Source organism: Coffea arabica, chromosome 2c, assembly GCF_036785885.1.
Source record: "Coffea arabica cultivar ET-39 chromosome 2c, Coffea Arabica ET-39 HiFi, whole genome shotgun sequence".
Taxonomy (NCBI): Eukaryota; Viridiplantae; Streptophyta; class Magnoliopsida; order Gentianales; family Rubiaceae; genus Coffea; species Coffea arabica.
The window spans coordinates 4,454,836-4,481,521 of NC_092312.1; the positions used below are offsets into that span (position 1 = coordinate 4,454,836).

General features: G+C 36.6%; 4 protein-coding genes across 12 annotated transcripts; 3 read left to right on the forward strand and 1 right to left on the reverse strand.

Moving 5' to 3' along the window:
* Positions 1-285: 285 nt before the first annotated feature.
* LOC113725282 (UDP-xylose transporter 3) lies at positions 286-4,882 on the forward strand. Of its 3 annotated transcripts, none has more exons than XM_027248354.2 (8): positions 286-700; positions 788-926; positions 1,773-1,957; positions 2,050-2,117; positions 2,733-2,865; positions 3,715-3,876; positions 3,956-4,225; positions 4,396-4,882. In XM_027248354.2, exons 2-8 carry the CDS (start codon positions 806-808, stop codon positions 4,510-4,512), a joined length of 1,056 nt encoding a protein of 351 aa, XP_027104155.1. In that variant the 5' UTR covers positions 286-700; positions 788-805; the 3' UTR covers positions 4,513-4,882. The 3 variants fall into 3 exon arrangements, with proteins under 3 accessions (XP_027104155.1, XP_027104157.1, XP_027104156.1); XM_027248356.2 differs by having other exon boundaries at positions 315-700; positions 804-926; XM_027248355.2 differs by having other exon boundaries at positions 562-700; positions 798-926.
* A 1,809-nt stretch (positions 4,883-6,691) lies between these two features.
* Positions 6,692-10,008, forward strand: LOC113725287 (superoxide dismutase [Mn], mitochondrial-like). The gene is made up of 6 exons (XM_027248366.2): positions 6,692-7,177; positions 8,125-8,171; positions 8,254-8,379; positions 8,492-8,548; positions 9,358-9,435; positions 9,672-10,008. The coding sequence occupies exons 1-6, from the start codon at positions 6,892-6,894 to the stop codon at positions 9,762-9,764; spliced, it is 687 nt and encodes a 228-aa protein (XP_027104167.1). The 5' UTR covers positions 6,692-6,891; the 3' UTR covers positions 9,765-10,008.
* A 650-nt stretch (positions 10,009-10,658) lies between these two features.
* LOC113725285 (tRNA (guanine(26)-N(2))-dimethyltransferase-like) lies at positions 10,659-12,883 on the reverse strand. Of its 6 annotated transcripts, none has more exons than XM_027248362.2 (6): positions 12,184-12,882; positions 11,893-12,093; positions 11,704-11,806; positions 11,299-11,514; positions 11,134-11,196; positions 10,659-10,889 (listed from the first exon to the last, which is right to left on the reverse strand). In XM_027248362.2, the coding sequence occupies exons 1-6, from the start codon at positions 12,759-12,761 to the stop codon at positions 10,776-10,778; spliced, it is 1,275 nt and encodes a 424-aa protein (XP_027104163.1). In that variant the 5' UTR covers positions 12,762-12,882; the 3' UTR covers positions 10,659-10,775. The 6 variants fall into 6 exon arrangements, with proteins under 6 accessions (XP_027104163.1, XP_027104165.1, XP_027104164.1 ...); XM_027248364.2 differs by having other exon boundaries at positions 11,314-11,514; positions 12,184-12,880; XM_027248363.2 differs by having other exon boundaries at positions 10,751-11,057; positions 12,184-12,883.
* A 2,169-nt stretch (positions 12,884-15,052) lies between these two features.
* LOC113725288 (uncharacterized) lies at positions 15,053-26,299 on the forward strand. 2 transcript variants are annotated; one of them, XM_027248369.2, is made up of 8 exons: positions 15,053-15,451; positions 19,166-19,342; positions 20,771-20,863; positions 22,129-22,311; positions 22,395-22,497; positions 23,337-23,519; positions 24,955-25,586; positions 25,670-26,299. In XM_027248369.2, exons 2-8 carry the CDS (start codon positions 19,169-19,171, stop codon positions 25,982-25,984), a joined length of 1,683 nt encoding a protein of 560 aa, XP_027104170.2. In that variant the 5' UTR covers positions 15,053-15,451; positions 19,166-19,168; the 3' UTR covers positions 25,985-26,299. The 2 variants fall into 2 exon arrangements, with proteins under 2 accessions (XP_027104170.2, XP_071929831.1); XM_072073730.1 differs by lacking the exon at positions 15,053-15,451 and adding an exon at positions 17,447-18,411.
* Positions 26,300-26,686: the final 387 nt, after the last annotated feature.

Sequence of the window (26,686 nt, forward strand, 5' to 3'; positions counted from 1 at the left end):
GAAGACAAAGCAGTAGCTTTCATCCGTCAACTTCATCAACATGCCACAAGAAGTTGATAATTCGATGCTCAAAATATGGTGATGGATTGTTCAGGGGGCAAATAACAAAATAGCAATAGTTTATTTCGGAGATTTGTAATTAATCCTTTATTCAACTACCAAAAGAGTGAAAAGACAAGTTTGTCTAGACAATAATGCATTGCCAACAGCTCCCGAGTCCCGACGCTCTTAAAGTCAGCGCGTGTGCACCACACTCGTCGTTGTTTTGCATTTGTTAATTTTGAATGAAGACCGTAACCTCCGCTTTCCACGGTGGTAGAAGAGAAAAATGGAAGCACGTCTTCGCCTCTCTCTCTCCCGTTTCCTCCCTCTCTCGCATTTGATAATTTGACTGCAAACTTTATAAGACAAGCGGATACCGTCTATCCATATTCAGAAACCTGTAGTTTCCACGCTACCCCCGGTTGCAAGTTGCAACCAACTCTAGTTGAACTGGCTCCAAAAAATGACTGCTCACCTGTTTGCCCTAAATCGGTTTTAAATTTACATCTACACGGCGAAGTCCTCAACTTCCAAAACAAAACTCTGAACTTCTGTACCCAAATACTAAAGCTTCTCCGCTCCTGATAAAGCTCAGCCCTGTGTGGACACGGAAGTGCCGAACTGCTCGGACCGGATCTACTTGAAAATTCTAGTGCAGGTGTGAATTTTTTGGTTAGTCATTGATCGTATTTCTATTTTCTCTGTGTTTTTTTTTTCTTTTCTCGGTGATGTGAAAAATGTGCAGAGGGTTGAAGTTGCAGAGATGAGTGAGAGCAAGAGTTTTCAGCTTGGGACCATTGGTGCTTTGGGCCTGTCAGTGGTTTCATCAGTATCGATCGTAATTTGCAATAAAGCGCTTATGAGCTATCTAGGTTTCATTTTTGGTGAGTTGCAAGTACTCTTTAACTATCTATTATCCTAAAAGAAATGGATTTAGTCGCTTCTAGTATATATGCATACATATTTTAAACTCAGTTGAATTCCTTACGTTGCTGACCGCTTCTTTCATGATACTTAATGGAGAAATGAGTCTAAATGACCTTCTATTTAGGCTGATTTCATGTAATAAGAAGGGATCGGATTGTGGAAGAGTAACATCTGCAGAATACAGAATAGTATTTTTTTTTTTGTTGGGTAATAATTATATTGGCTGCTTCTGCACTGGACTATGTATACTTTCTTGTACTATTATTCGGAAGGGTAAGGTGAGTGTCCACTTATTTTACAAAGTATGAAAAATTATTCTATCAAGGGCTACCATCATGAAGGACTAAACTACTGCTTGTAATGTTAATCTGGTTTTTAAAGTCTGTTTCTTTACTTGGAATGTCAATTATTTGCTTTTATTAGATGTCAATAGTAATTTAAGTTGTCATGTACCTTGTAGTTCGAGGAGTCATGCATTTATAGGAGATTTATCTTCACAAGTCAGAATATATTTCTTCCACATTTATCTTTTTTCTTTCTTTTTTCTTTTTCCTACCGTCTTTGGACATCGGAGTTTATTCATCCAACCCGATCAGTGATTTGAAAGCTGAAAGCCAGGACTTTACAAAATACATAAGTCAGAACATAGTTTATTTGCATTGTGGTGTTAATTACAGTATTACAAGTCTGATTTATATGCTCCTTGATTACCATAAGACCTTGTTTTGTTAAAACGTTAAACTGAAAAAGAGGCAGGATATACTTGTGTTTTATGACTCAGTCTCTGCACTTTCCAAATGCAGCTACGACTCTGACAAGCTGGCATTTGCTTGTCACCTTCTGTTCCCTGCATGTTGCACTGTGGATGAAACTGTTTGAACACAAACCTTTTGATCCACGAACTGTAATTGGATTTGGAATTCTCAATGGGATTTCAATTGGATTGCTAAACCTTAGTCTGGGTTTCAACTCAGTTGGTTTCTATCAGGTTGGGTTTATCATTCATTTGATCCTTTATTAGTCTATATGTTGAGAAACATTGTGGGGTTTCTGAATTATGGCTTTACAACTTCTGTGTAGATGACCAAGCTGGCAATCATCCCTTGCACTGTGCTGTTGGAGACCCTTTACTTGAGCAAGAGATTCAGGTTTTTTTTTTTTCAACTTAACCATTTAAAGCAAAAGAAGCAAAGTTTGAAGTAATGATAGTAAATCCTCCAAGTATTTGTTGTTAATAGGTACAATTTTAGGGAGAATTGCCAGCTTCTGAACAGGAAAATTTCTCGTCCTTTTTGTTTTCTTTGTGGTGCTTTATTCCTTATTAGGATACCTCCACAACAAAATCTAGTTGATCAGGTAAACCTTCTGGCAAGTTCAAATCTTCCTGTGGACAAATAAAGTTGCTGCACTGTGAACTTTAGCCTAACATCTTATGATTCAACATTTTTTAGTAGAGTAATGCATGACTTTGTACAGCCACATTTTGATTATATAATGAGTATATGAAGAATTGATGCACTTTTCGAATTATGCCCTTTTTTTGTGGGGATATCTCAGAGTTATAGGATTTGTATTCATTTTTTTAAATTTGTAAAAGCAGAATGCCACTTTCGTAGTGTTGCGCTTTATAAGCTCTTAATCATTATTTGGACCGAAATCACTTTTCCTGTTTACTTCTCATAATTGTCTTGTTCCTTGTTTTCTTTTTCTTTGCCTGGTCAATTCATGCAACCTTGTTCTGTTTTTTCCTCTCATTAATGCAGTAGGAGTGTTCAGTTTTCTCTTGCCATCCTCCTTCTGGGTGTTGGAATTGCTACTGTTACAGATCTGCAGCTCAACATCCTGGGCTCTGTCTTGTCCTTGCTTGCAGTTGTTACAACATGCATAGCACAGATTGTATCCTTTAACTTGACTGCATTATTTCCTGTCAGTGTTTAAAACTGCAGGCATACAGATGAATTTGTAAGACAGTTTTCTGCTAGAAGCATTTCATCAGTCATAAACTTAAGCCCATGGTTGTTTGTCAGTCTGATGTCATAGTATTTCAGACAATGAATGTGATACATGCATTTCCTAGTAAGTCAATATGTTTCATGTGAAAAGGCCATAGATTGACATTGCAAAAGGAATATTTTCTGCTTCAAATTAAACCATGCTTATCATTTAATACTTGGTTTCTAATAGTAGTGACATAGTTATGCAGAACTTGAATTAATGATCTCTGTCAGTGCAACTGCTTTCATTGGGATGTCTGAATAATGTCAGACTAAATGAGCATCTTGCAGAAATAGTGGATAAAATCATGGAGTTCTAGGGATCTTTTATTGCTGCAAGTAAAAGTAAATTCAATTGTCCAATAATTAAGTGTTGATTTGTTTGCATGTCTGCACATATACAATAGACCTATAAAAATATAATATGTCAATCATAGTGGAGGGATTACTTTAAAAGCAAACTGAAGATTTCACTTCAAAACAAGATACCTAAACTTATCTCTGTCCAGAAATGAACCTTTGAATCCATGCTTAGTTTTTGTTTTTAAAACCATCTTGGCGTGTTCTGTTGTCTTTCTCTAAATACGTCATCACCTGCTGAGAGTTCATGGCCTACCTGGTATTAATCAGCGAACCATTGTTTAAACTAAGACACCTAAGCAGCCTTTTGAAGAGACTCTATCCTAGACCATGTGTTTCTTTGTTTTGCATATATTATGACATGTTTGGCATCTTAATTAGTTTCTCTCAGATGACGAATACAATCCAGAAGAAATATAAAGTTTCTTCAACCCAGCTTTTATATCAATCATGTCCATATCAAGCAATGACCTTGTTCATATCTGGTCCATTTCTGGATAAGTTTTTGACCAATCAAAATGTGTTCACGTTCAAGTATACTCCAGATGTACTGGTGAGGATTACTACTGAAAGTAATACTTCTTTGTGTTCATGAAAATATGTTCAGGCCTAATTCTTTGTCAATATTGCAGGCTTTTATTGTACTTTCGTGCTTGATCTCTGTCTCTGTTAATTTTAGCACATTCCTTGTGATTGGAAGGACATCTCCTGTCACCTATCAGGTTCTTGGGCATTTGAAAACTTGCCTGGTATTAGCATTCGGTTATGTTTTACTACACGATCCATTTAGCTGGAGGAACATTATTGGGATTGTGATTGCGCTGGTTGGGATGGTTTCCTACTCCTATTATTGTAATCATGAAAATCAGAAAAAAACCATTGAACCAACAGCGACACCTGAGGTACTTGACATTGGTACTTCTGTTCTTCGTTAGATATATATCCTTATTATAAAATTACTACATCCCCTTCTTTTTTCCCTATTGTCGACTCTAAAATTATTTCAGATGTAAGTTTTATTCGTTCATTTCCTGAATTTACCATCCTGAGTTTACTATCTCTTTTCATCCAGGCTGAGGAAGGTGAATCTGAACCTCTAACACATGCAGAAAATGGTGCTGCAGCATTTAATGATATTGCTGTTTCCAGGGCACCAGAACGGAAATCTGAGAGGTTCATGCATGCATAAATGCTTCCCAGGTTTGTGGTGCTTGTGTACACAGCTGCAATGGAACTGTTTGAACTCTGATAAGTTGACGCCAATGTAGTGCAAGTGGGGGATGTTGATAAAAATTCTGGTCCCGTAACCCCAGCAATCATGTGCGTGGCAGGTCCTTGATATTGTTACAGTATATATTTGTGTATATATATCTGACATGCCAATCATATTTTGTTCTGAGGATTGCATACTTTTGGAATTTAGAATTTGAATTTTCAATTTTTATAGCTTTTTTAATTGTAAAAATTGTGTAGTTTCTCAACAGAAAAGAATATTGTGATTTTTTAAAACATTTTGTATCAAAAGCAATCCCAACATGACTCGCTTTCCTTTTCTATAACTTGATCTTTCTGCTTTCATGCACTTGTATCTGTATCTTAATTATAGAGTTCTTAAACTGGAAGAGGTATGTTCATTCTCTTCGTCTCTTTCTCCATATCTGGGGGTATGGGGGATAGGGAGGTGTGGTAAGGAATCAATTGAAGTGAACTGCATCCAGATAGGTTGAAGACTTTAAACACGTAACACATATCTACACGTCAATTTATGAACTTTTGAACTCAGAAAACTCATGCCCATTAACTTGAAGATAAAATGAGCAGATTGTAGGAATTTACTGATCTCATATTATATTGCAATTAATTATTTTGGAGTAAACTGTTCAAGACAATAAGATTGTCCTTGCAGACCGTGTGAAGGTCTTGGCTTTCATGGTGCAGTACTGAAGTAGCTTACATCCTTGCCCCTTCCTTATTTAACTTGTGTTGCTACTCTTTTTAAGGAGGAATAAAAAGAGAAAAGGGAAAGGAAAAATAATTATAAATCCCATTATTTGTATATCCATATCTAACAAGAGAATTTTATTGAGGTGTTAAGGCTAATATAATTATTTTAGCTTGATGAGGGAGGTACGTATTATTTTAAAACCTCGAGCAAGCTTATGGGAGGTTTCTGAAATTATCCCTTTACATATTATGCCATCATGGAGAGAGACCTTGGTCAGATAGAGCTTCGACAGGAGGTGTAAGGGACAAGTATACTTGTCACAAACAATAAAAGATTGCAAATAAGCTAACAAGGCAAAAAGTTAAGATGTAAAGATAGGAAAATGCGATGTAATTCTAACACAGTTGATGCGTGAGCTTACATGAACAATAATTGAATGTAACATTTCTATTACAAAAAATGTACAATCAATTTATAATGAATTACAGCGTGCTTAAAAGTTATTATATCATTAAGGAATGGTTACCGTGAAGGTGAGCAAAACAATGGGAAAAGAGATATAGAGGGTTATAAATACGCTATTTAGATTGCTATTTTTTTTTTTGGAGTTTTTATAGGAAAATTTGTTGTAGTGATGTGATGTATGTGAGTTAGAAAATTTGTTAAAAAATATATTCACAAAAAATATAAAATATTTTTAGAGAAAAATTGCAATCCAAACAAAAAATGTAACACGATTATACAACCAACTATTCACTACTCCTAGAGTAGTTGACCACCAAGAGAAACCTTTATTTAGGTGTATGTTAAGGGATTTGCATTTTAAAAAATTCAAATTTCCCTGAAAAAATTTGTTAGAAGGTGCGTAGATATACACATCCGTTTGGTTAGGTGGTGATTTAATCCCTTCCGAATTTTCCTTGGGACCTTTTTAGATCCTCGCTTCCCCTAGAATAGAGGAAAAGTAAATTTAGGATAGATTCTATCTATGTCCAGATAAAAAAATATATGTATGACACGATTATGCAGCAAAGTTGCGGGAATTTGGTGCTTCTAATCTCCAGGCCCGACCCGTCTCGAACCACCAAACCTGCAAACTTTCCCTTGTAAGCGCATTCGAATAGCGCCTCATGCCGCTGGCTGTAAAATGTAAAATCATACGCTTTCGGCGGGAAACGAAAATGTTAATGTTTGTCAAGGGGGCACGAGGCATGTATAATATATATACATATATATATATAGTAGAATGAAAAAACCTTTGCTGAAAATTTAAAATGTTGATTCGTACAATCGAATGGAGCAAGTGAGCAACGTGGGCAATTTCTGTAATTAACCCATTTAAGAGTTTCAAAGATACATTGGATTAGGGCTGGCCCAACAAACTTCACAGGTTTTAATTCTGACGAGCCCGTGGCTTTTTAGCACACTGGATTCACAGTGTAAACCGAAAGACGCCGGATTCACCGCCATATTTCGACAAGCCTGTGGTCAGCACACTGGATTCTCCCTCATCTCATCTTCTCAACTAATCTCCCCTGTTTTTACAAATACCCTATCTATTCAGTTTCCTCTCAACTTTCGTCTCCTTTTGCCATTTCGGAAATCAACAGAAGCTTCTTCGGCATGGCTCTTCGAACTCTAGTCACCAGAAAAGCCCTAGGCAACTCAGTAGCGTTCCGGCAACAGCTGCGCGGCTTGCAGACCCACACGTTGCCTGATCTTCCCTACGATTATGGAGCTCTTGAGCCGGCGATAAGCGGAGAGATCATGCAACTCCACCACCAGAAGCATCACCAGACTTACGTCACCAATTTCAACAAGGCTCTTGAGCAGCTTGATGATGCTATTAACAAAGGCGACTCTCCTACTGTTGTCAAATTGCAGAGCGCCATCAAATTCAATGGCGGAGGTTCATTCCTTTTTCCCCTTTGCGCATAAGATTCTGCTTGAACTGTCACGTCTGTCTTGTATTTGGAAAACTATGAGTTTGTCTTGCTGGCTTTTACGGTAATTGCTGGAATTTAGGAATAATCAGGCATTACAGTGATATTTCTGCGGTTAAAAGAGCGATACGCTATTGTGCTAGCTCAGATGTAAACAATATGCGTTTGTGATTGCAACATTTGGAATTTAGGAACAAGGTGCTGGACTGCGTGTCACTGTTAAAATCTATTGAAAAAGTTCAGTAAACTTTCACTGGCATTTTAGTGGGGGCATGTAATTTGCGTTAATCTATATTACTTGGTAAGTAGGCATTTATGAGGGAAAGCATGTCCGTGTGCACAAAAATAACCTTTGGTGAGAGGGACACTTTCAAAGTAATCACGTCTTAATGGGCTAGTTTCCAAGTTATAGGAGTTTGATGCATGAAAGTATACACATTGACATAATTGTAACTCAAAGAAGCTTGAATTAGGTTGTCGGGGGCAAATGCACGGTCATGAGACTGTTAAGAAGGTTTTGATTGATTAATTTATTGAAGTTAGATGACCAATGGGGCTTTCTAGCCCTTTAAGTTCAAAATATTTACATCTTCGAGTCTACTGAGTGCTACAATAAGTGCATGGTAAAAAATAACACCTTTATTGTGAAGATTAGCATGGATACAACATCATTTCATACTATACATAACTACCACATTGTTATAAGTTTGTAAAGGCCCATGATTCTGTGCGAAACATTGTTGGAAAAATTTTGCTTGGGATACTAAAAATTTTGGTGATGTTTGATGTATGGGGTTAGATTTCAGCTATCAACCTTGCTTTGCTCTCAGCTTGATGGCTTGCTTGGCTGTATCAATGTGACAGATTATTTAATATCTACTGACATTTTTTAACTATCTTTTTTGTTTTTCAGGCCATATCAATCACTCTATTTTCTGGAAGAATCTTGCACCCGTTCGTGTAAGTTTATCATCTGAGGATTGTCTTTTTCTTCTGTTCATTATGCTAATATGCATGCCAAATGATTACAATCTCATTGCAGGAAGGTGGTGGTGAGCCTCCAAAGGGTTCTTTAGGCTGGGCTATTGATAACCATTTTGGCTCTTTGGAAGCCTTAGTACAAAAGATGAATGCAGATGGTGCTGGTTTACAGGGATCTGGTTGGGTGGTAAGTTTTATCCATGTGAATCAGTGTTGCCCGTGGCAAAACTTGCAATTGGCTCCTGGTGCTTTTGAAGGTAACATTTTCTTCACGTTCTCATTTTAAATAAACTTGGCAGTGGCTTGGATTGGACAAAGAGCTGAAACGCCTTGTGGTCGAAACGACAGCGAATCAGGTACTTGATTTTGGATTTGTCTTTTAGCTTCTAGCTGAAAATTTTGGCCATTATTGGATGTATATTCAACGCTCAATTCTTGCATTACTTGTTCTAACTTCAATTTTGGAGAGTTTATGGATGAGTTTTAACCTTTGAATTTTGTTTTTTTCAAGTCCACAGGAATGGCTATCTGATACAGTAGCATCTATATCAAAAAATTTTCATTGCACTATGCTTGTGTTTATTCTGGAATTGCTTTAGCATTCTGAATCAAATGTCTGCTTAGTCAAACCGTGGCAGTCTGGTAGACCCATCAAGCCTGATTGAGTTGCCAACTCCTACTCTCTTCCCCATACAATCCCCTCATACAAACCTTGCTAGATCTGACACACACAATTCGTTCGTTTTACATAAAAGATTTTTCACGGTAAAGTGGTTTAAATATTTTAAATTTCTTGTGGTGAGGGGCAAATGTGAGACATTCTGTTCATTTTTCAAAGAACAAGTTTAATGCTGGCAAGTTCATGTCTTGTACTTTTATTTTTTCAATTCTGAGTGGAGCCTTAATTTTCCTGCTGAAGGAATACTAAATGCCTACCGCATGTAGTGTTCCTGTGTTTTCTCGTAAGTATGAAATCTTGTAATTAACACCAATCTGTTTCGACTGTGTGCTACTATTCTGCGTAACTCTGAGCTGCAAGAGGCTAAGAAAAGATTTCAATCTTCTGAGCTGATATTTACACTAGTTCCATCCTGTAACATGTATAAGCAAAGTAATGAAGTAAGCAAGCTGTGGCCTCATAACGTGTATTAATGCTTCCTTGCAGGACCCTCTGGTTACTAAGGGATCCAGTTTGGTTCCTCTGCTTGGTATTGATGTCTGGGAACACGCTTACTACTTACAGGTTATTTATCTCCTTATTTTCCTTCCTTTCCTTCCTTTTTTTTTTTACCTTTTTTGTCATCTTTTTTCCTTGGGTTTTGCAAGGAGTTGCTTAGTTTTTGTGAGTTGCAGTACTAGTTTGTCCACCCTTGCATGGAAGTTTCGGCCTGTGAATCTATGTACTTGTTTGCTTAGCGTGAACTTTGAAACATTACAATCCTCTAATGCTGAATACATTCATTACCTCCTTTGATGCAGTACAAAAATGTAAGGCCTGATTACCTCAAAAACATATGGAAAGTCATCAACTGGAAATATGCAAGTGATATTTATGAGAAAGAATGCCCTTGATCAGACACTTGCTGAACTGGAGAACTGGCCTCAAGGGAGATGGTTTACCAGCTCTCTACCCAGTTTAGATAGGCAATAAATTCTGCAACTTTTGTGGCATCCCTAAATTTCCCGTTGCAATGTGAACTTAATGATGTATTATTAGCGTTGGATCCTAAATGCATATTTAGTTTAGGTTGTTGCCTGCTGTTCTAAAGCTTTCAGGATCATCTTAATAATATCAACCCTCCCTGTGGTTTCAGTTTCTGGTTTGCCACAAAGTACGCAAGATTGCGAGTTGCCTTCAATCATGGGCCATACATTTGATTTGGCAGAACCTTCTGGATTTCTTGTTCTTGGCACTGAGTAAACATTGCTTTGAAAAGTACATGAATTGACGACTGGCAGTTTCCAAACTTACAGAATAATTTGGCTACTTCTGAATATTTTCTGAAACCATGTCAGTTGACGTTAACATGTAATATATTGACATCAACGGGCGCAAAATCCATGAAATAACAAGAAAAGAAGTACTATAAGATTATGGGTCAGTTTCCCCTTTTTCAGAGGCACAGTACTAGGCTATGAATTTCCTACTGTCTAATTTTGTGCGTTTCATACGCATAGCTTCAACATCATACAAGTCTGAATTGGAATTATAGAACTTTCAAAGAATAGTTTCTATGACGTTGGGTAGAAAGACCTTCCAAGGTGAACTACTATTTGGTAGAAACCAACGCTGTGTTCACATTAGGAATCTAATGGAAGTGTAACTAGACATATGAGCTTAACGCTTAGAAGGAATGGCATCATTGCAGTGCGAGGTCGATTTCAGCAATTTAAAAGGCCACATCTGCCTTGGCGAACCCACCCAAGACTTCTTTGTCTGCTAGGATCTTAGGGTAGCTCCATAAATTTTCATCGTCATGTGAGGACCTCCACTTGCATCTCAACTGACCGTCAACCCTGCTGTTATTTAGGATGTATAGACTGCATTTTGAACTCTGTTGAACACTCAAACCATCTTAAAAATCATCTTATTGAACACTGTTGGAGCGCTTTAAAAGTTTTTATACATTCTGTCATGGGGCAATTCGTTTTGATGGCATTGGGAGCGATATGTGATCTACTGGCCACGTATCCCTCCTGTCACAATAGTTCCAAATTCCCGTTCTTAGGTGACTGCTCAATATGCCAATTAGATCAAGGATTCAGCAGGCAAAGTGTCACAAAGCTTTCATGATGATGATAATCAATTATTTGCATCACCAAAGCCAAGAGATGGGGTTTCCCACAAAAGTATATTCGCCCAGGCTGTGAGATCAAAAGTTTCTAAAGCAATAGGAGGATCCTGATCTGACAAAGAACACAAGGGAGGAGAAAACGCTACCTCGTGCAAGGTGTTCATTATCGCCCCAATGGATGGAGAATTAAGTTTAGCACGACTTGCTACCTGAACCAGTGAACCGTCAAAAAGCAGAAACGAAAAAAGAAAACACAAACTTCGATCACCTTATGGATAAGAATTTGATAACAATCGAAGGCCTAGACATACACATTCCTTGAGTACCTCATCAATCTTGATGTATCCAACTGGCAGTTTGGGGTCACTTTCATCGACCATTAGTCTTATCAGTTTTTCAAGGTTTCTTCCATTGCCGTCGCTTATCCACCCCAATTGCTCAGCCAAATTCAACATGCGTGCAAGGTGAGATGCTTGGTGAAGAGGTCCTGTCCAAAGAGGTCCCGAGACGATTAGCGAGTTGGGAACCTACAATGAAATAACATAAATTTAAAAGTTCATCATAGAAGATTTTTGAAGGGCGTGTCATTCAGCAGAAAGAGAGCTGCATTATTTAACTCATCACACGTGCAAATGCTTCTCTTGAACCAGTTCACTGCCTAACACTCACAAACATCTCAACACAAGAAGACACGGGTGGTAAGATAAGGTACTCACACATGCATTAGTGATGCAGGGGCATCTGATCTGACCAAGTTGATCCCAAGCAACTGTTTGAGAATTTCCACACTGAATGCAGTGGCTGATGAAGTTATAGGTGCTGTAATAAATCATGCAAATCACCATCAATTACAGAGATCCCAAGAGAATCAAACACGACTCACAAAGAATCAAACAATTTTTTACCTGCTATCAGGAAGCCTTCCACGCTTAATCTGAAGCATTGCTCTAAAAACAGGGCCGTGATACGAGTAGTAGGAAAACAACGGCACAACATGGTAACCAAGCACAGAAGCCTCCCTAAGCGCCCCACCTATAAGCATCCGCAAACCAACCTCATTTGAGTATGGCATTGGCCGAACATATGCTCCATATGCAGCCAAAGAACTAGAAGAAAGCAATAACACAGTAAATGATTCAAACATAAATCAATGTAGGAATAAAAGAAAATCATAGGAATGTGAAGGCCAAGCATACTGTTGAGGGCGGTGGCCACCGGATGAGTAGCCATCAGTAGAAGTAATATACAACAAACCGTCCAATTTGACAGCCCCAATAGCAGCTCTCAAGAAGCTAGAATCACTTCCAAACGAGTCAACATCGACCAGATCAAAATAATCCTTTTCCAGATAACGCTCCGTCATTACTCTATTGGCATCCGAATTCATCACAACCCATCTTTCTTCCGAAATCCGGGACAAATTTCCCGAAATAATCCCTCTATAGTTTTCGTTTGCGTCATTAGCTAACACGAAGTCGGCTTTTGCCTCTACTAAGTACCTGAGGGACCGAATTCCACATCCACATAGGGCATCGAGAACTCGAAGACTGCCATTGGATTGCTTATAGAGGGCTGCCGAGAGAACGCCGAAGTCACGACCGGTGGCGCTCTCATGGCGGAAGAAGGTGTCTCCGATGTCAAACTGAAGACCCCTTTCGGTTTGGTATTGAGATTTGCACGCTTTGGGAAAAACGGGTTTTAGGGTTTTAGGTTGGGAATTGGCAGGGTAGAAAGGCGGGGATAGAGGTTGCAGTTGCAGGGGGAGCGATAGCATGGCGGGAAATGACCAGAATATGCCGACCGTTACTTAGCGGTGGTTTATAGTTTGGCCTTTCTGGGCAGCTGCAGGGGTAGTTTGGGCTTTTTAGGTGCCTTATCTACTCCATGCAGTGAAAGCAAGAGTATCTACTCCTACGGGTCATTCTCTAAACTTCTAATTATACTCTTGTTAAAACAAGAATAAAAATCTGACTCTACTCATTTAATCACATAGATTCTGCTAACATAACTACTTGTAACCACCTAAGTATTATAATAAGGGATAATTGCAGAAACCTCCCCTGAGGTTTCTGACATTTGCACTAACCTCTCTTATAATTTGAAAAATTACACTAACCTCCCCTGAGGTTACTAATCCTTTGCAGATTCAATCCAAACGATTAAAATATTATTTTAAAGAGCGAAATTAGAATTTTTTACCAAATTTATCCTTTGTACTACATGTCCAATGAATGACAAAATACTACAAATCAATTAACAATTAATAAACTTTAAAGAGTATAGTTTGTAGACAAATATGCATTACCTATTTAAAGTACCGGCTCTTTATGGGTATTTTACTTTCAAACATTTAATTTAATACAAATATTTACACTCAAATTCATATTTGTATTTACTTTCAAATATTTAATTTTTGTTAAATACAAAAACTACCAATCTCTCTTCCGTAAAAATATTGATATAACACTTTTTCAATTTTAGTTACAAACATTTATGTATTTAACATAAATTAAATGATTCAGAATAAAATACCATAAAGAGCAAATACTTTACTCATGTAATGGATGAAAGCCATAAAGAATTAATACTTTATAGGTCATTTTTTTAAAAAAATATTTAATTTATATTAAATAAATAACCTACCGATTTCCTTTTTGCAAGAGTATTACTGTAACATTTTTTGAATTTTACTAACAGACATTGATATATTTATCATAAATTAAATATTTGAAAGTAAAATATCCATAAAAAGCCGGTACTTTAAATGAGTAATGCATGTTTGTCTATAAAGAGCCGATAACTATTTAAAGTACTGGTTCTTTAAGGGTATTTTATTTTCAAACATTTAATTTAATACAAATATTTACGCTCAAATACATATTTGTATTTACTTTCAAATATTTAATTTTTGTTAAATACAAAACCTACCAATCTTTCTTCCGTAAAAATATTAATATAACACTTTTTCAATTTTAGTTACAAACATTTATGTATTTAACATAAATTAAATGATTCAGAATAAAATGCACATAAAGAGCGAATACTTTACTTGTGTAATGGATGAAAGTCATAAAAAATTAATACTTTATGGGCCATTTATTTTTTTTAAAAATATTTAATTTATATTAAATAAATAACCTATTAATTTCTTTTTTGCAAGAATATTACTATAACAATTTTTGAATTTTGCTTACAAATATTGATATATTTATCATAAATTAAATATTTGAAAGTAAAATACTCGTAAAGAACTGGTACTTTAAATGAGTAATGCGTGTTTGCCCATAAATTATACTCCTTAAAATTTATTAATTGTTAATTGATTTATAGTACTTTGTCATTCATTGGATATGTAGCACAAAGGGCAAATCTGGTACAAAATTCTAATTTCACTCCCTAAAATAATATTTTAATCGGTTGGACTAAATTTGCAAAGGATTAGTAACCTCAGGGGAGGTCAGTGTAATTTTTCAAATCACAGGGAAAGTCAGTGCAAATGTCAGAAACCTCATGGGAGGTTTCTGCAGTTATCCCTTATAATAACTATCTATAAGTACTTTTAAATATTATAACTACTAAATTATTATTAAAAAGATAAATATATATAAAATTAATTCATTTTAAGTATTTCCAAATTGTGCACATGTGCTCTTAGCACTAATAATTGGACAGTCAAATTTAGATAAACAAATGATAGACTAGTAATTTGACAGTTTTTCTTGCCTTTGGTCTTGCTAATCTATTACCTCTCAAATAAATTTTCTTTTTATAATGTGTGTGCTAGTATTTGGTAATTAATGGCATTACCCTACACAAGTTTGGATAGGAGATTATTTGGAACACTTTTTGTTAAAAAAAAAAATTTATAGCACTTTTTGATATGATGTATCTAAAATAAATATGTGAATAGAAAATGTATCAATGATATAAGCAAATTAAAAAAATGCAAATAATCCACTGTCCAAGGCTCCAAGCACAACTAGTACTAGTACGTAGGGTTAATGCCGTCAATTGACAATGATGGACAGTAGGCGGTCCATGATGACAAACATGGACTAGCTCACACGGGATCAAGAAACAGGGAAAACAAAACAACCGTGCGATCCTGCACATTGCAGAATTTTGTCTCCTTCACTCTGCTCACCTCATCTGCTTCTTCCTCTCTCATAATGGTGGATTCCATCCTGTGGGTTGTTGAGAAAGGAGAACACTTCTTGGAAGCTTGCTAATATACCAGGTGGTTACTTTTTGGTTGCTGAAAATAAGAGAAAACAGGCGGTTACTTTTTGGTTGCTGAATAAGGGAAAACAATCGATCCGTTGGTGCTTATTAACCCCCTCGCGGAAGCAAACAAAAGAATGCGATTTCAGTTTCAACACCCAATTAATATGGTCAACAAGAAGAAGAAGACAAAAATTAAGAAGAAAGGAAGAGTGGACATCCCCCTTTGCATTCAATGATAAGGTAAAAGTTCAAGTCTTTTTTTTGGTCAGATTACATGAATCTACTTCGATCAGTTTAATCTCACAAGCATTTGTTCTCTTACCATTATTTGTTCATTTACAGCGTTGATTATATATTGCTGCAATACCCCAGATTGTGGTTATCTGGAAAATTTAATCCCTTTTTGGGGAAATAATGATAATTACAGAAAATGTGTTCAAAATCAGCTGTGTGGGTTCTTTTGCACTAAACTATCTTACTTGGGTATATAGGATGTTAACCTTCAATTATCCGACAACATTATGGCCAAAGATGGAAAAACGAGTTGGCAAAATATGTTGGACATAGTATTCATATTTTGTTATTGCACGTCGTAATGTTAGCTTTTGAATCAATGAAAGCACTTCATTCAATTTGGGTTTAGAAGATTAGAAGACATGGAAAATACTTAGATGGACCTAGCTTATCTCTTTGTGGATCATCTAGTCAAGATTGTACTGCATCACCTTCTACATGGTCCAACCAAAGAATAAACTTATTTATTAGATATTGTGGGGCACTATTGACCACGTGGCCCTACTTCAGTTGGCAGGTCTGCTCTACCTAAGTATTTCCTAACTAGAGATGAATGCTTTTCCGACAACATTATGGCCTTTCGTAATGCTGCATTTCTATTCTGCCCCTTTTGAATCATGAGTCAGCTCGAGATTAGTGATGATACAACTGAGTAACTTGTGCCACTTGATGCATGATATGAGTGAAGTTGGTGAATGGGGGTATATTGGGCAAATTACTCTTTCTATATTCTGTGACAACCATTGTAGCCTTTGCCCATTTAGCATATAAATAGAACTATGGTAAGTCCTTTATTGTGATTTACTGCTATTAAGATCTATCCGTTTTGGTCTAAAATGTGGTGACATCATCATATATGCATAAGTGTAATGCTTGCTTTCAACATGTTTGACTTAGATGGATGTCTAGATGTCAATGTCATGATAATTGTGATAAAAAAAAATCCAAATTCTTCTTGGTCACTGTGAAACTTAATTTGATTGTGCTGGTATATTGAGCACATCCCATACTTGCCTCCATTTGTAGTATAGAGTGCATGCCAAGCTATTTGTTTAGCATGGTACCTGTGATGCACAAAAACTGAATCATCATAAAACATGTCTTGTATATCCTGCAAGTACAAAGAGTTGGCTCAAGTGCAACCTAAGCTGATGACATGTTGAAACAGGTCCAAGGTCCAGAGTTTGTAATAAATTCCACTGCTGGTTGCCTTCTTGAGAATTTGGACACTTTTGGGCTTCCAAAGTTATTATTCGAGAGCTTTTTTTTTTTTTTTTTAACTGGAGAAAGCCCATGCAGTCAGACAAAATAAATTTAACTTTGTATTGACTTTCAGTTGTTTATTTTACATCCTTGCAATAGCCAAATATCTCCACTGTTTTTATTTCATTTCTTGTAGCATACATACCTTAAAAGTGGGTGTCTAAGAAGTCTAAATTGGGCACTGGAGTGGCAGAAACGAGATTTTAATGACTCTTTATATTTAATGCAGATAGTGTTTAGTGAAGGGGCATTTTGTAATTATTGAATTGCATCAAGCCGAAATATAGTGAATATTTTGGCCTCTTCAGAAGGAGTGATAATACTGTTTTTGTAATTTCCATTTGTGGTCATGAAGTTTTGGAATGGTTTAGATAGTTTATGGAATTGATGCTAATTGCATGATTTTCATTTGACACAATTTCCAAGAAAGCAAATAAATTACAATTTTTTCTGATAATTAGTGAAGGATTTTTTGTGAATTTAATGAACAAAACACTCAGCAGATAGACGTGGCTGAAATTTCCCAACAAAGAGTGGCATTAAATGCACAGGTGTCTTCATCTGAAACAAAATTGTATAAGTTTCATGATTGAGGTACCATCTTATGCATGCAATTTCAGCCACGTAATGGTGTCTAAGTTTGGAAGACCCCAACTTTATCATTTATTAACTCTTCCAGAATAGCATTGTCCTTTTGTTTCTTTCTCTGCTGTGGAGAGACTAAGGTCCTTTGGGAAGTTTAGTATTTTTCAAGTTTTAGAGAAGTAAAACCTGTTTTCCTTTTCTAATTGTTGAATTCTGGTCTGGCTTAATCTCAGATCTTTTGGTTGGGGTTAAATTTGTTCAGTAAAGGAACCTTATATTTCTCAAGTCTGAGAGTTTCCTTTTCTAAGTTACTTCTGGTGTTTGTGTTTCCTTTACGGAGGATTTCGTTTGGAAGCAGCTATAGAGAGTGGTACTTTTCTACAATTGGCTGTTTAATTGTCTCTATGCTTCCTTCTTGTTTAATCTCAGGTTATGAAAAACATTTTCTTTGTTTGTGTATCAAGTCCCCATCTCTTTCTGTTGGAATGTGAACTAGTCTTCTTCAAGTTCCGAGTCGTCCTTTATTCGCTAGCTTCACCTCAATTTGTTGTTATCCAATTAGGCTTTTGCACAATTCATAGTTCATCTTGCCTAAGCATACTGCTGTTTTCCAACTCCATATCTACGTAGGCTCAGAGGATTAAATATCTTGGGCCCCGCCAATAGTGCCATGGTGGAATTTGTAGTTTTCTGGATGCTAAGATTGGGGTTGCTGTTGGTCGGGTCTTTTTCTGCAATATACTGCTTATATCTTGATTTATCTTATCGAAACTAGCCACCATAGATAGGGTTTTTGAGTGGCCTTGGTCTTTTCCTCTGATCATAAGATTCTCTAGATTGTTCCGATCATGGATTATACTTCAGTTGGTTCTTCATCCTCTTTCTCTTCAATGTCGGATAAAAATCTTCTGCACAGTGAGGCTGAATGTTGGTTGAAAGCTGAAAAAGCAGCCCAGGATGTATTATTTGTCGTACAACCAACTGTACTTTCCTATAAAAAAAGGTTGGAAATTGTGAGCTATGTCCGGGAACTAATTAGAGATGTTGTTGGAGATGAGGTTAGACCTTCATTTGTCCCTAAATTTTGGTTTGGTTGGTTTTTTTTTTCCTGCCACTTTTTGGCCTTTTGACTGATTTTGTATTCATATATGATTGAGGTATTTGCTTTAACCTTGGTTTTTTACCACGAAACTTGTCTTTCTTTTAGCTTCATGTAACTATTGTGCCTCTAAAACCTCTTTATTGGATTTTCCAAAATTCTCCATTTTCTCTTCTTTATTTCAAAGTTTAATAGTCCGCATCCTTGGTGCAGAACTATAATGATAATACCTAATTTCTCCAGATCTAACCATTGATGTACAGTTTTTCAGCATTTAGTTTCAAACTTATCTGAGACACTGCTGCCAGGAATGGATAATTTAGACATCATATCTCTTTTCCTTAATCTTGTAGTTTCCCAAAATTGCTCTGAACATTTAATGCATCTGAAAATGTAAAATTTGTTGATAAGATCAACAAGGATTTTCTAATGTTAAGATGCCTTTTACCATGTGTTCCTGACTAGTGTATGTTGCCAATGTCTCTGACTTTGTCAGGCAAATAGATATGAAGGACTTTAGAAGCTTTACTGTCTATGGCAGTTAGCTTTTTCTGGTCTGTGCTTCCCCTGACAAGTTTGGAGCATATACACATGGGTGCTGTATGATGGCCTTAAATAAATGTTACATGACATTGGGTTACCTTAAATTGTACTTTATTCTGCTGTCTAGACTTTTTGATGTATGAGGAGGTCATTATGCACTTGCATTGCAGGTTATGGCATTCGGTTCAACGCCACTGAAAACATATCTACCTGATGGAGACATTGATCTGACAGTAATCACTTCTCAAAATGATGTGGCGTATTTGGTTAGCACTGTTTGCAGTATCCTTGAAGAGCAGATTTGTGACAGTTCTCCAATAAAGAACGTTCAAGTCGTTGATGCACGGGTAGTTCTTAAATCTAACTTCTGCTATATTTGGTTTAAGAATTTGACTGGATTGAAAAATTGAGTTAGATCTGCACATGCTTCTTTTACAGTTGGCTTTCCAGTTCATGCTATCTTGGATCGTTGTACATGCTTACTTTTCATTCACCTCTCCCTCCTCCCTTCCCCCTCTCCATGTTCTTTGCATGAATCAAGATCTTGTTCATAAATGTCTTAGGAAATCTTTGAAAGTTTAAATGCATTAAATTATTTGTCAAGGAACATGAAATCCGATTTCTCACTTTGAAGCAATTAAGTATCATTCTCTGTTTGTCGTCTTTCAAGTATGGAGGAATAATTTCCTTATGGTGATAAAGAAATGAAAAATGGTCAAGTTGCTTATGAAGATTGCTTTTGAGTTTTGATGGAGAATATCAAGCTTTTGTACTTTAAAATAATCAGTAAATATTTGACAATGGCGAAAGCAGTTAAAATGCTAATGATTCTGATGCTTATATTTGGTAGTGTTGTTTCAGCTGATTTAGTTATTATTCTTGTAATTCCTATAGAGACAAGCATACACTTACACATACACATACACACGTGGTCATTTGTACAACTTGTAGAAGCTTTAAGGGTTTGCCTTAGATCAACTTGGGGGTTACTCCAGTTTAACTTGGCAAGTCACAACTCCACATACACATATATGTAGGCTGGTTTATTCTTAGACCTCCAATTTTCTGGGGCCCTGTCCATAGAGTTCACACTTTACACCTTATTTAGCTTTAATGAAGTTTTGTTAAGCATGAGTGTCTCACCTTTTTGTGTTGCATAATAATTGGTCGCAATGGTAGAGTTGAGTTTCCATTGGTTCAAGCTTCCTTTTTTGTTTTTTTATTTTGTTTCTTCTTTAAAAGTGTTGCATAATTTGTCATGGAGGATGATTGTTTTTTCTTTTGCTTATGTTTAAATGATGGCATTGAAGTTGAGGATCAGAATTTTTCCTTTCATGAAAATTTTATGATCAACATGGCTGCTACGTGAACAGGATGTTGTTGCCAGAAATTCCACCTGTTTGGAAGCATTGTGTAGAACAATTGAAAGTTGAATGAGTCAGTGGCATGGTCAGATTTTTTGTTCAAGTTTTCTCTGAGTGCTTACCTATTGTATTTTGTTGGCGTTACCTCGTTTGCTCTGATAACTGATATCAAGATTAGACAAATGATTTTGGTGTTAACTTCAGCCTGTTAGAAGAGGTAAGCTGTTAAAATTGCAAGACAACAGAGGATTTAGCTGAAATGTCTTTGTTTAAATTGGTAACACTGGGCTTGACCTATTCCTTATTGCTTCTGGGAAAGAGCTTGTGGCTGCAAAATGCTCATAGTCAGCAGGTCAAGAATTTTATACATATTTACTTTCATGGGGTTGATGTCATTATTGTAAATGACAGGTTAAGATTGTCAAGTGCTGGGTGCAACATATGTGGGTGGACATTTCCTTCAATCAAGTGGCTGGACTTCATGCTTTGTGCTTCCTGGAGCAGGTTTGACTTTATAATTACTCTCATCATTTGGCCATAGCTTTGACAGAACAAACTAGGAGAAAATGCCTTTGAGAAACATTACCTAGTATCTACTGTCTTGTAACATGAAATTTCAGAAGTGCGTCTGGACATAAGTTTGAATATTTTCATTTAGATAAAAGCATTAACAGTTAGGTAATCAGAATCATATACAAACTTACACACCCACATATATATATATATGTGTGTGTGTGTGTGTGTGTGTGTATTCATAAGCTAAAGCACAATTATTACAAGTCAAAACTCAATTGCTAGTTTCTTTTCTTCCTGATCCTTGTGGAGTCTAAGAATGTAGTTGTGAGGTCTTCTGTCTTTGCTTGCTTTTTTATGTCTATGGCATCTTAGTTTGCACTTTGATCTGGCATTACTGCCACAATTTTGAATTATAGTAAGAGATGGTTAGTACCCTCTCATCCTGTCATGCATGTTAATCACCAATTGATGCAGATTTCCTTTCCATAGTTTCAGCACTGAAGCTTGCTTTTGTAGCAGCATTACCATGCAAAGAAAAGACACCTTTTTGAGGAGCGTTGCTTGACTGGATAGGTTTCAAAGAATATCTTTATTCTCAATACTTGATGCCAGTTTCTTGTAGTACAAGTCAACAGTTGAATCTTTTTTGCTGTTCGTGTCCATTTGGTTCTACCAATCTGTCTGTTCTTATCAACCTTAGCTTACATTTATGCTTACATGCATATTCTCCTTGCTTTGAGAAAGTGTTTTCTTTGTTTTTGTCGGTCAGTCTTCTATCTGGCCTCTGTGTAGAAATGTTGGACAACCATGGTTCCATATAAGCCACATAATCAGTGGTAACTGATCTGCACTTGTATATAATGTTTTATAGGACTAAAACATGCTTGTGCAAAATTTTAATTACAAGAATGGTGATATTAGATAGATCCATTATCAGTCATCTTATTGGTCCTATTTTCATTTCATTGCTGTATTTGACTAGTTTCTTTTTCCTTTTTCTCCATTTTATCTTATCAGACTGTATTACTTGCTTATGTTTAGGTATGCATTGTGAACTTCATTACTGGACCCTTTACTAGATACAGAAAGCCAAGAGAAAAAAATTGAGAAAACAGTTACTTATGATTCTATACATGCTTTTTCATACTTCTGAATTTTGTTGAGTGCTGCCAGCTCTCTCTCTCTCTCTCTCTCTCGCTTTGAATATGCTTTATTTCTGAAGAAGTTCAACATCTTTTCTGCCTATACGACAGATGGACCAGTATATTGGAAGGGGCAACCTTTTCAAACAGAGTCTAATCCTGATCAAAGCCTGGTGCTTCTATGAGAGTCGGCTTCTTGGTTCTCACTGTAACTTGATGTCAACTTATGCATTAGAGATTTTGGTCTTGTACATAATCAATATCTTTCATTGTTCTTTGAGCGGACCATTGGCGGTTAGTTCTGGTTCATGATTTCAACTAATTTACCCCTGTTATTGGATTTTTTTTAGTGATCATATTTACTGTTGTATTTACAGGTCTTGTATAAGTTTTTGGACTACTATAGCACTTTGGATTGGGACAAATACTGTATTAGTGTGTATGGTCCAGTTGACATAAATTTTCTTGCAAAAGCAGATGGTGAGTAGAATCTGACAAGAATGCTATCTAGTGCCTCAAAATACTTTCAGCTGTCTTTGTTTCAATGTTTCTTCATTTTCCTTTCTCTGAATGTTCATATCTGTTACATTATGCCTTAAAAACTGAGCAACTCTTTTCTCCACCTTTCTTCTTTTTTAGCTGTTTAATTTTCAAATTTAGTAATGTTACCAGTACCATGGATGTAAGGGTAAAAGTATTGAGTGTCCATTTCAAGGATTAGGTTTTATGCAGATAGGTTTTTTATTTGGAACTGGAAAGCTTTGCGTAATTTGGGACCATGGTTTGAGTACTTAAATAAAGTTTTTGCAAAGGGTTTTACTCAGGATTGGAGTTGGTCCCAGGTTGTAGAATTGCATCACGAACTTATGTGTGAGCTTGGCTGGGCTTTTTTCTATACTAGTTTGTTTTGGTTCATAATCTGCAGTAGCAGCACTAGGTGTTGGGCGGTCTTTGACAACTTAATTTCTTCTGTATTCAATTTCTGTTTGTTGCCTTTGGATCCTTGAATCTATTTTTTTGTATTGGCTCATAATTTTCGATTGCACCTTATTTTTCTCTTTTATGGTTGCGGTTTGTGCATGGGGTTTTCATGTGGCAGGAGGAAGGGGCATGCCTTAGTCAAGTATTTCCTTGTCTAGACTTGTATGTGAGCCCCAATGTTCATTCACCTATTGCCTGTTGGTGCTTAATGCACTTGGGTGCTGCCAATTGAATATTATATCAGAGTGGATTTCCTTTTTTCTGTGTATATTTGAGCATTTGGTGGTTACTTTCCTTGTAAAACTTTTTTCTCATTGTTCCCCTCTTTTGCCCGGTAGAGACATCAGCAACCAGGGGGACTAACTTGTTGCTTGGTAAGGATTTCCTTGAAAGCTGCATCAAGTCTTTCTCAACTTCAAAAGGGATGTTTGAGACTGAAAGACAAGAGTTCCGGATAAAGCATTTGAACATAATTGATCCTCTGAATCACAAAAATAACTTGGGCCGTAGCATCAGCAAAGGTACCATTTATTCTTTTTTGTGGAACTGTTATTTATTCTTGCTATTAGACTGAGAGCATTGTGAACCAGACGTGAAATAAATATTCTTTACTTGGGAACATTTTGAAATTTCATGTTTGACTGATAAGTGAAGATTATTGATCAACTAACATGCGGTCACCAGGAGTACTACGAAGTCATTTCAAGAAATTGTAACTTTTATAGGGATGTTAAAATCTTTTTTGTTTCTTTTCTTCAGACTATGTCCATTTGAGTTATTTGGTTCCAACTCCACTGTCATATTAGATAGAAATATTGAGGTTAATTTTTTAAAGTTTCATGTTTATGGCATGTAAGAGTTGAGAAGCTGCACATCTTTTCCCTTTGTCTGATATTGTGAGCTTCAAGGAGAGATAGCTAAATGCATGAAAATGATACCATAGAAGATAAGAAGGGAAATTTATCTAGGTTACTAATGGTGTTTTGTCTGAGACCAACTACAAGAGAAGATAATTTATTCCCATTTTGAGGCTAGAATCAGAATAACTTGCAGAGAAACAGATTCGAGTCAAATGATATCATGCAACCCTCTGACTATAAAAAATTGTGGGAGTTAGTGCACTAGTTATTTGAGTTATTTGATTTATTGTTGCATTTGTACATATTTCGATTGATTGGATTCATTCTTAGCATTTATATTGGCTCCAAACTGATGGACTGATTATCCTCATTTCCTTTCCGACTCTTTTGCCATTTTTCATAAGAAATGCCAAACCTCTTGTACTAACATTTTCAATTGGTGAAAAATAGTATATCTGTCCAGCATATGAATAAAATTTTAAAGAGTCAAGAAACTTTGAGATTAAGGAAATGAGAGATTAATGAAAGGACACAGAAAGAAACTTACGTCTATGAGAGAGCAAAAAGCAGGAAAGATAAAATACGAATATGCATAAAAGCACATGAAACTCCTAAGTTTTCAGACGTAAAAGAGAATTTGTTGGTCAGAAAAGCTTGTAGCAGAGGTTGTTGCATATGACAAATATTATGATCCAACAATTTGAATGCTGTTGTTTCTCTTTTTCCTCTTGCCTCTTTTGTTGTATGATTTTTGTCTGCAATATATCATGAAATATGTACCTTCACACTTCCTCTTTAACCCATATACTATATAAAGATACTCTGCAGAATTGTATGGAACTCAGTACACAAAATATCAGCTTCGTGCCATAAACCGATTGCTTTGTGATATTGTAATTAGTTTTTGAAGATTAACTATTAGTTCATGATCAGTTGGTGTTTAGCAGTTTTAGCCAAAGACTTAATGTAAAGTTCACATGTATGGTATATTTTTATGCCTTTGACATGACAATTTGTTGGTATTTATAAGCATACCATTTGCATTCTTGATTTTTGGCTCATTAATTAGTCATTAATTGTGCCTTTTGTCTCATAGGCAATCTCTGTCGCATGAAAATTGCTTTCTCCTATGGATATGAAAAGCTCAGAGACGTTCTTAAGGGACCACTAGAAAGCATAGGTGAAGGTGTAATGGGATTCCTTGTCAACACTATCAAATGGAGTGGAAGGTTGCAAACCCTTGATGCAGAAGTTTCTGTTGTTGATAACCAATCTAGCATCTTTCACCTCAAAGGGGATTATAATTGTCCCATCCAGTGCCTAAACTATTCCCAGTGGTATATTAACTCGGACGTGTTTCGACAATCAAGCCTTCAGACATTACCTTCTGTGGTTCAGAGCCAAAGCACAGAGGATGAATTTACTCAGAATATCTATTTTGCTGGAGGTGCAGATTGTTTTGTCCCCTCATCAATTGTCCATCCAAATGCTTCGCAGCTTTTAGATTCTGTTTTGAGTGTCCATGAAACAGAAAATTACCTGGGAAAGTGCACATCTGTATCCCCTGCAAGTTCTAAGGGAAAATTCAAGTTGAGTGCGTCTGCTCCCCCTTTCATTAGTTCACCTGTTAGCGAGAGAGCGAAGTGTGAAGGAACAGGCTTGTTCATCCCTAAAGTGGATATAGAAAGGGAGCCGAAGTCAAAAGAAAGAGATTTGCGTTCGCCTGAGGTGAGTAATCTGTCTAATCTGGCATTCCTTGGGTATGAATGGGGCTGGTTATTTCAGGTTGAATTGTGTTTCACTTTTTGCAGGCACAGTGCCATGACTGGCGGATAAACTCGTCTCAGATGAAGAGTTATTCAGTAGGATCATCGCTGAAAACCTCTACAAGTAACCGGATGGCTGGTGGTATCCCATTCAAGTCGAGCAGGGTTAGGGAAAGCAGTCGTTTTAATGTCCCGAGAGAAGGGCACTGGCTTCTTTCTTCTCGTAAAACTTCTGCTGAATCAGACTATGATGCTGGAAGCAGCACTTTTGTTCTGTCACTAGATGATTTTCCTGTGCTTTCTAGCTGCAAAAAACCTGTCACAAGCAGAAAGGCACAACCAGATTCAGCAAACAAATGATTCCCCATGGGCTTGCAAACCGTCCAACTGCAGAGATCTTCGGTAGCTGTACGAGTCATGTCCTTACCGATGACAGAGAAGCAGCAGGTTCATGTTTCAGACCATCTGCGGGATGATGTTTCGGCCATTTCTTCTGTATAAATTTCCATTCGTGACACTTCAACCAGATAAATGTCATACAATCGAATGCTATGTTAAGTGCTCTAGACCGCAGATATAGTGGTCTCAAATGGCAAAGGAAGTGCTACCCTCCAAAATGGCTAAATCCTTGCTGGATATGTTAAAAGTAGAGATAATTTAATGACTTTTCAAGAAGAGTAGCACGCACTTTTCATACATAGCTAAATCGTTACCGGGTTTTCAGTTATGGATTAATGGTCAGTCCGCCTAGAAATTGTTCCTGGAAAGCTACACCGGTTATTTGCTGAGAAAGAATATCCAGTCTATGTAGTTGTATTTCGTCTATCTTACAATTAGCAACTTCTCTTGTTTATATAACATGAATAGTTTTAGAGCCTGAAAACATTCAGAGCACGTCAGGATTTGAGATAGAGAATCGACCAAAATCAAACAAGATTTGCTTGGTGCGGATTCATTGCCAGAAATTGGATCAGACTAGGTTCTAGGTCCTTGCAACAATAGAAGGTAGATAAGTAACCATACTTAAAATTGTATTATTAAAGTGTGTTCCTGCTCATTCAA

What these genes read in the sequence shown, in the direction of transcription:
- LOC113725282 (XM_027248354.2), top strand. Translation starts at nt 806, where the DNA reads ATGAGTGAGAGCAAGAGTTTTCAGCTTGGGACCATTGGTGCTTTGGGC. An exon ending in CAACATGCATAGCACAGATT is followed by an intron (nt 2,866 to 3,714) that starts GTATCCTTTAAC and finishes AGTTTCTCTCAG; the next exon opens with ATGACGAATACAATCCAGAA. An exon ending in AGTATACTCCAGATGTACTG is followed by an intron (nt 3,877 to 3,955) that starts GTGAGGATTACT and finishes TCAATATTGCAG; the next exon opens with GCTTTTATTGTACTTTCGTG.
- LOC113725287 (XM_027248366.2), top strand. Translation starts at nt 6,892, where the DNA reads ATGGCTCTTCGAACTCTAGTCACCAGAAAAGCCCTAGGCAACTCAGTA. An exon ending in TCGAAACGACAGCGAATCAG is followed by an intron (nt 8,549 to 9,357) that starts GTACTTGATTTT and finishes GCTTCCTTGCAG; the next exon opens with GACCCTCTGGTTACTAAGGG. An exon ending in AACACGCTTACTACTTACAG is followed by an intron (nt 9,436 to 9,671) that starts GTTATTTATCTC and finishes CCTTTGATGCAG; the next exon opens with TACAAAAATGTAAGGCCTGA.
- LOC113725285 (XM_027248360.2), bottom strand. Translation starts at nt 12,761, where the DNA reads ATGCTATCGCTCCCCCTGCAACTGCAACCTCTATCCCCGCCTTTCTAC. An exon ending in GGTGGCCACCGCCCTCAACA is followed by an intron (nt 12,094 to 12,183) that starts GTATGCTTGGCC and finishes GCTTTCTTCTAG; the next exon opens with TTCTTTGGCTGCATATGGAG. An exon ending in GGAAGGCTTCCTGATAGCAG is followed by an intron (nt 11,807 to 11,892) that starts GTAAAAAATTGT and finishes GATTTATTACAG; the next exon opens with CACCTATAACTTCATCAGCC.
- LOC113725288 (XM_072073730.1), top strand. Translation starts at nt 18,202, where the DNA reads ATGGATTATACTTCAGTTGGTTCTTCATCCTCTTTCTCTTCAATGTCG. An exon ending in CTTTGTGCTTCCTGGAGCAG is followed by an intron (nt 20,864 to 22,128) that starts GTTTGACTTTAT and finishes CCTATACGACAG; the next exon opens with ATGGACCAGTATATTGGAAG. An exon ending in CTTTGAGCGGACCATTGGCG is followed by an intron (nt 22,312 to 22,394) that starts GTTAGTTCTGGT and finishes TTGTATTTACAG; the next exon opens with GTCTTGTATAAGTTTTTGGA.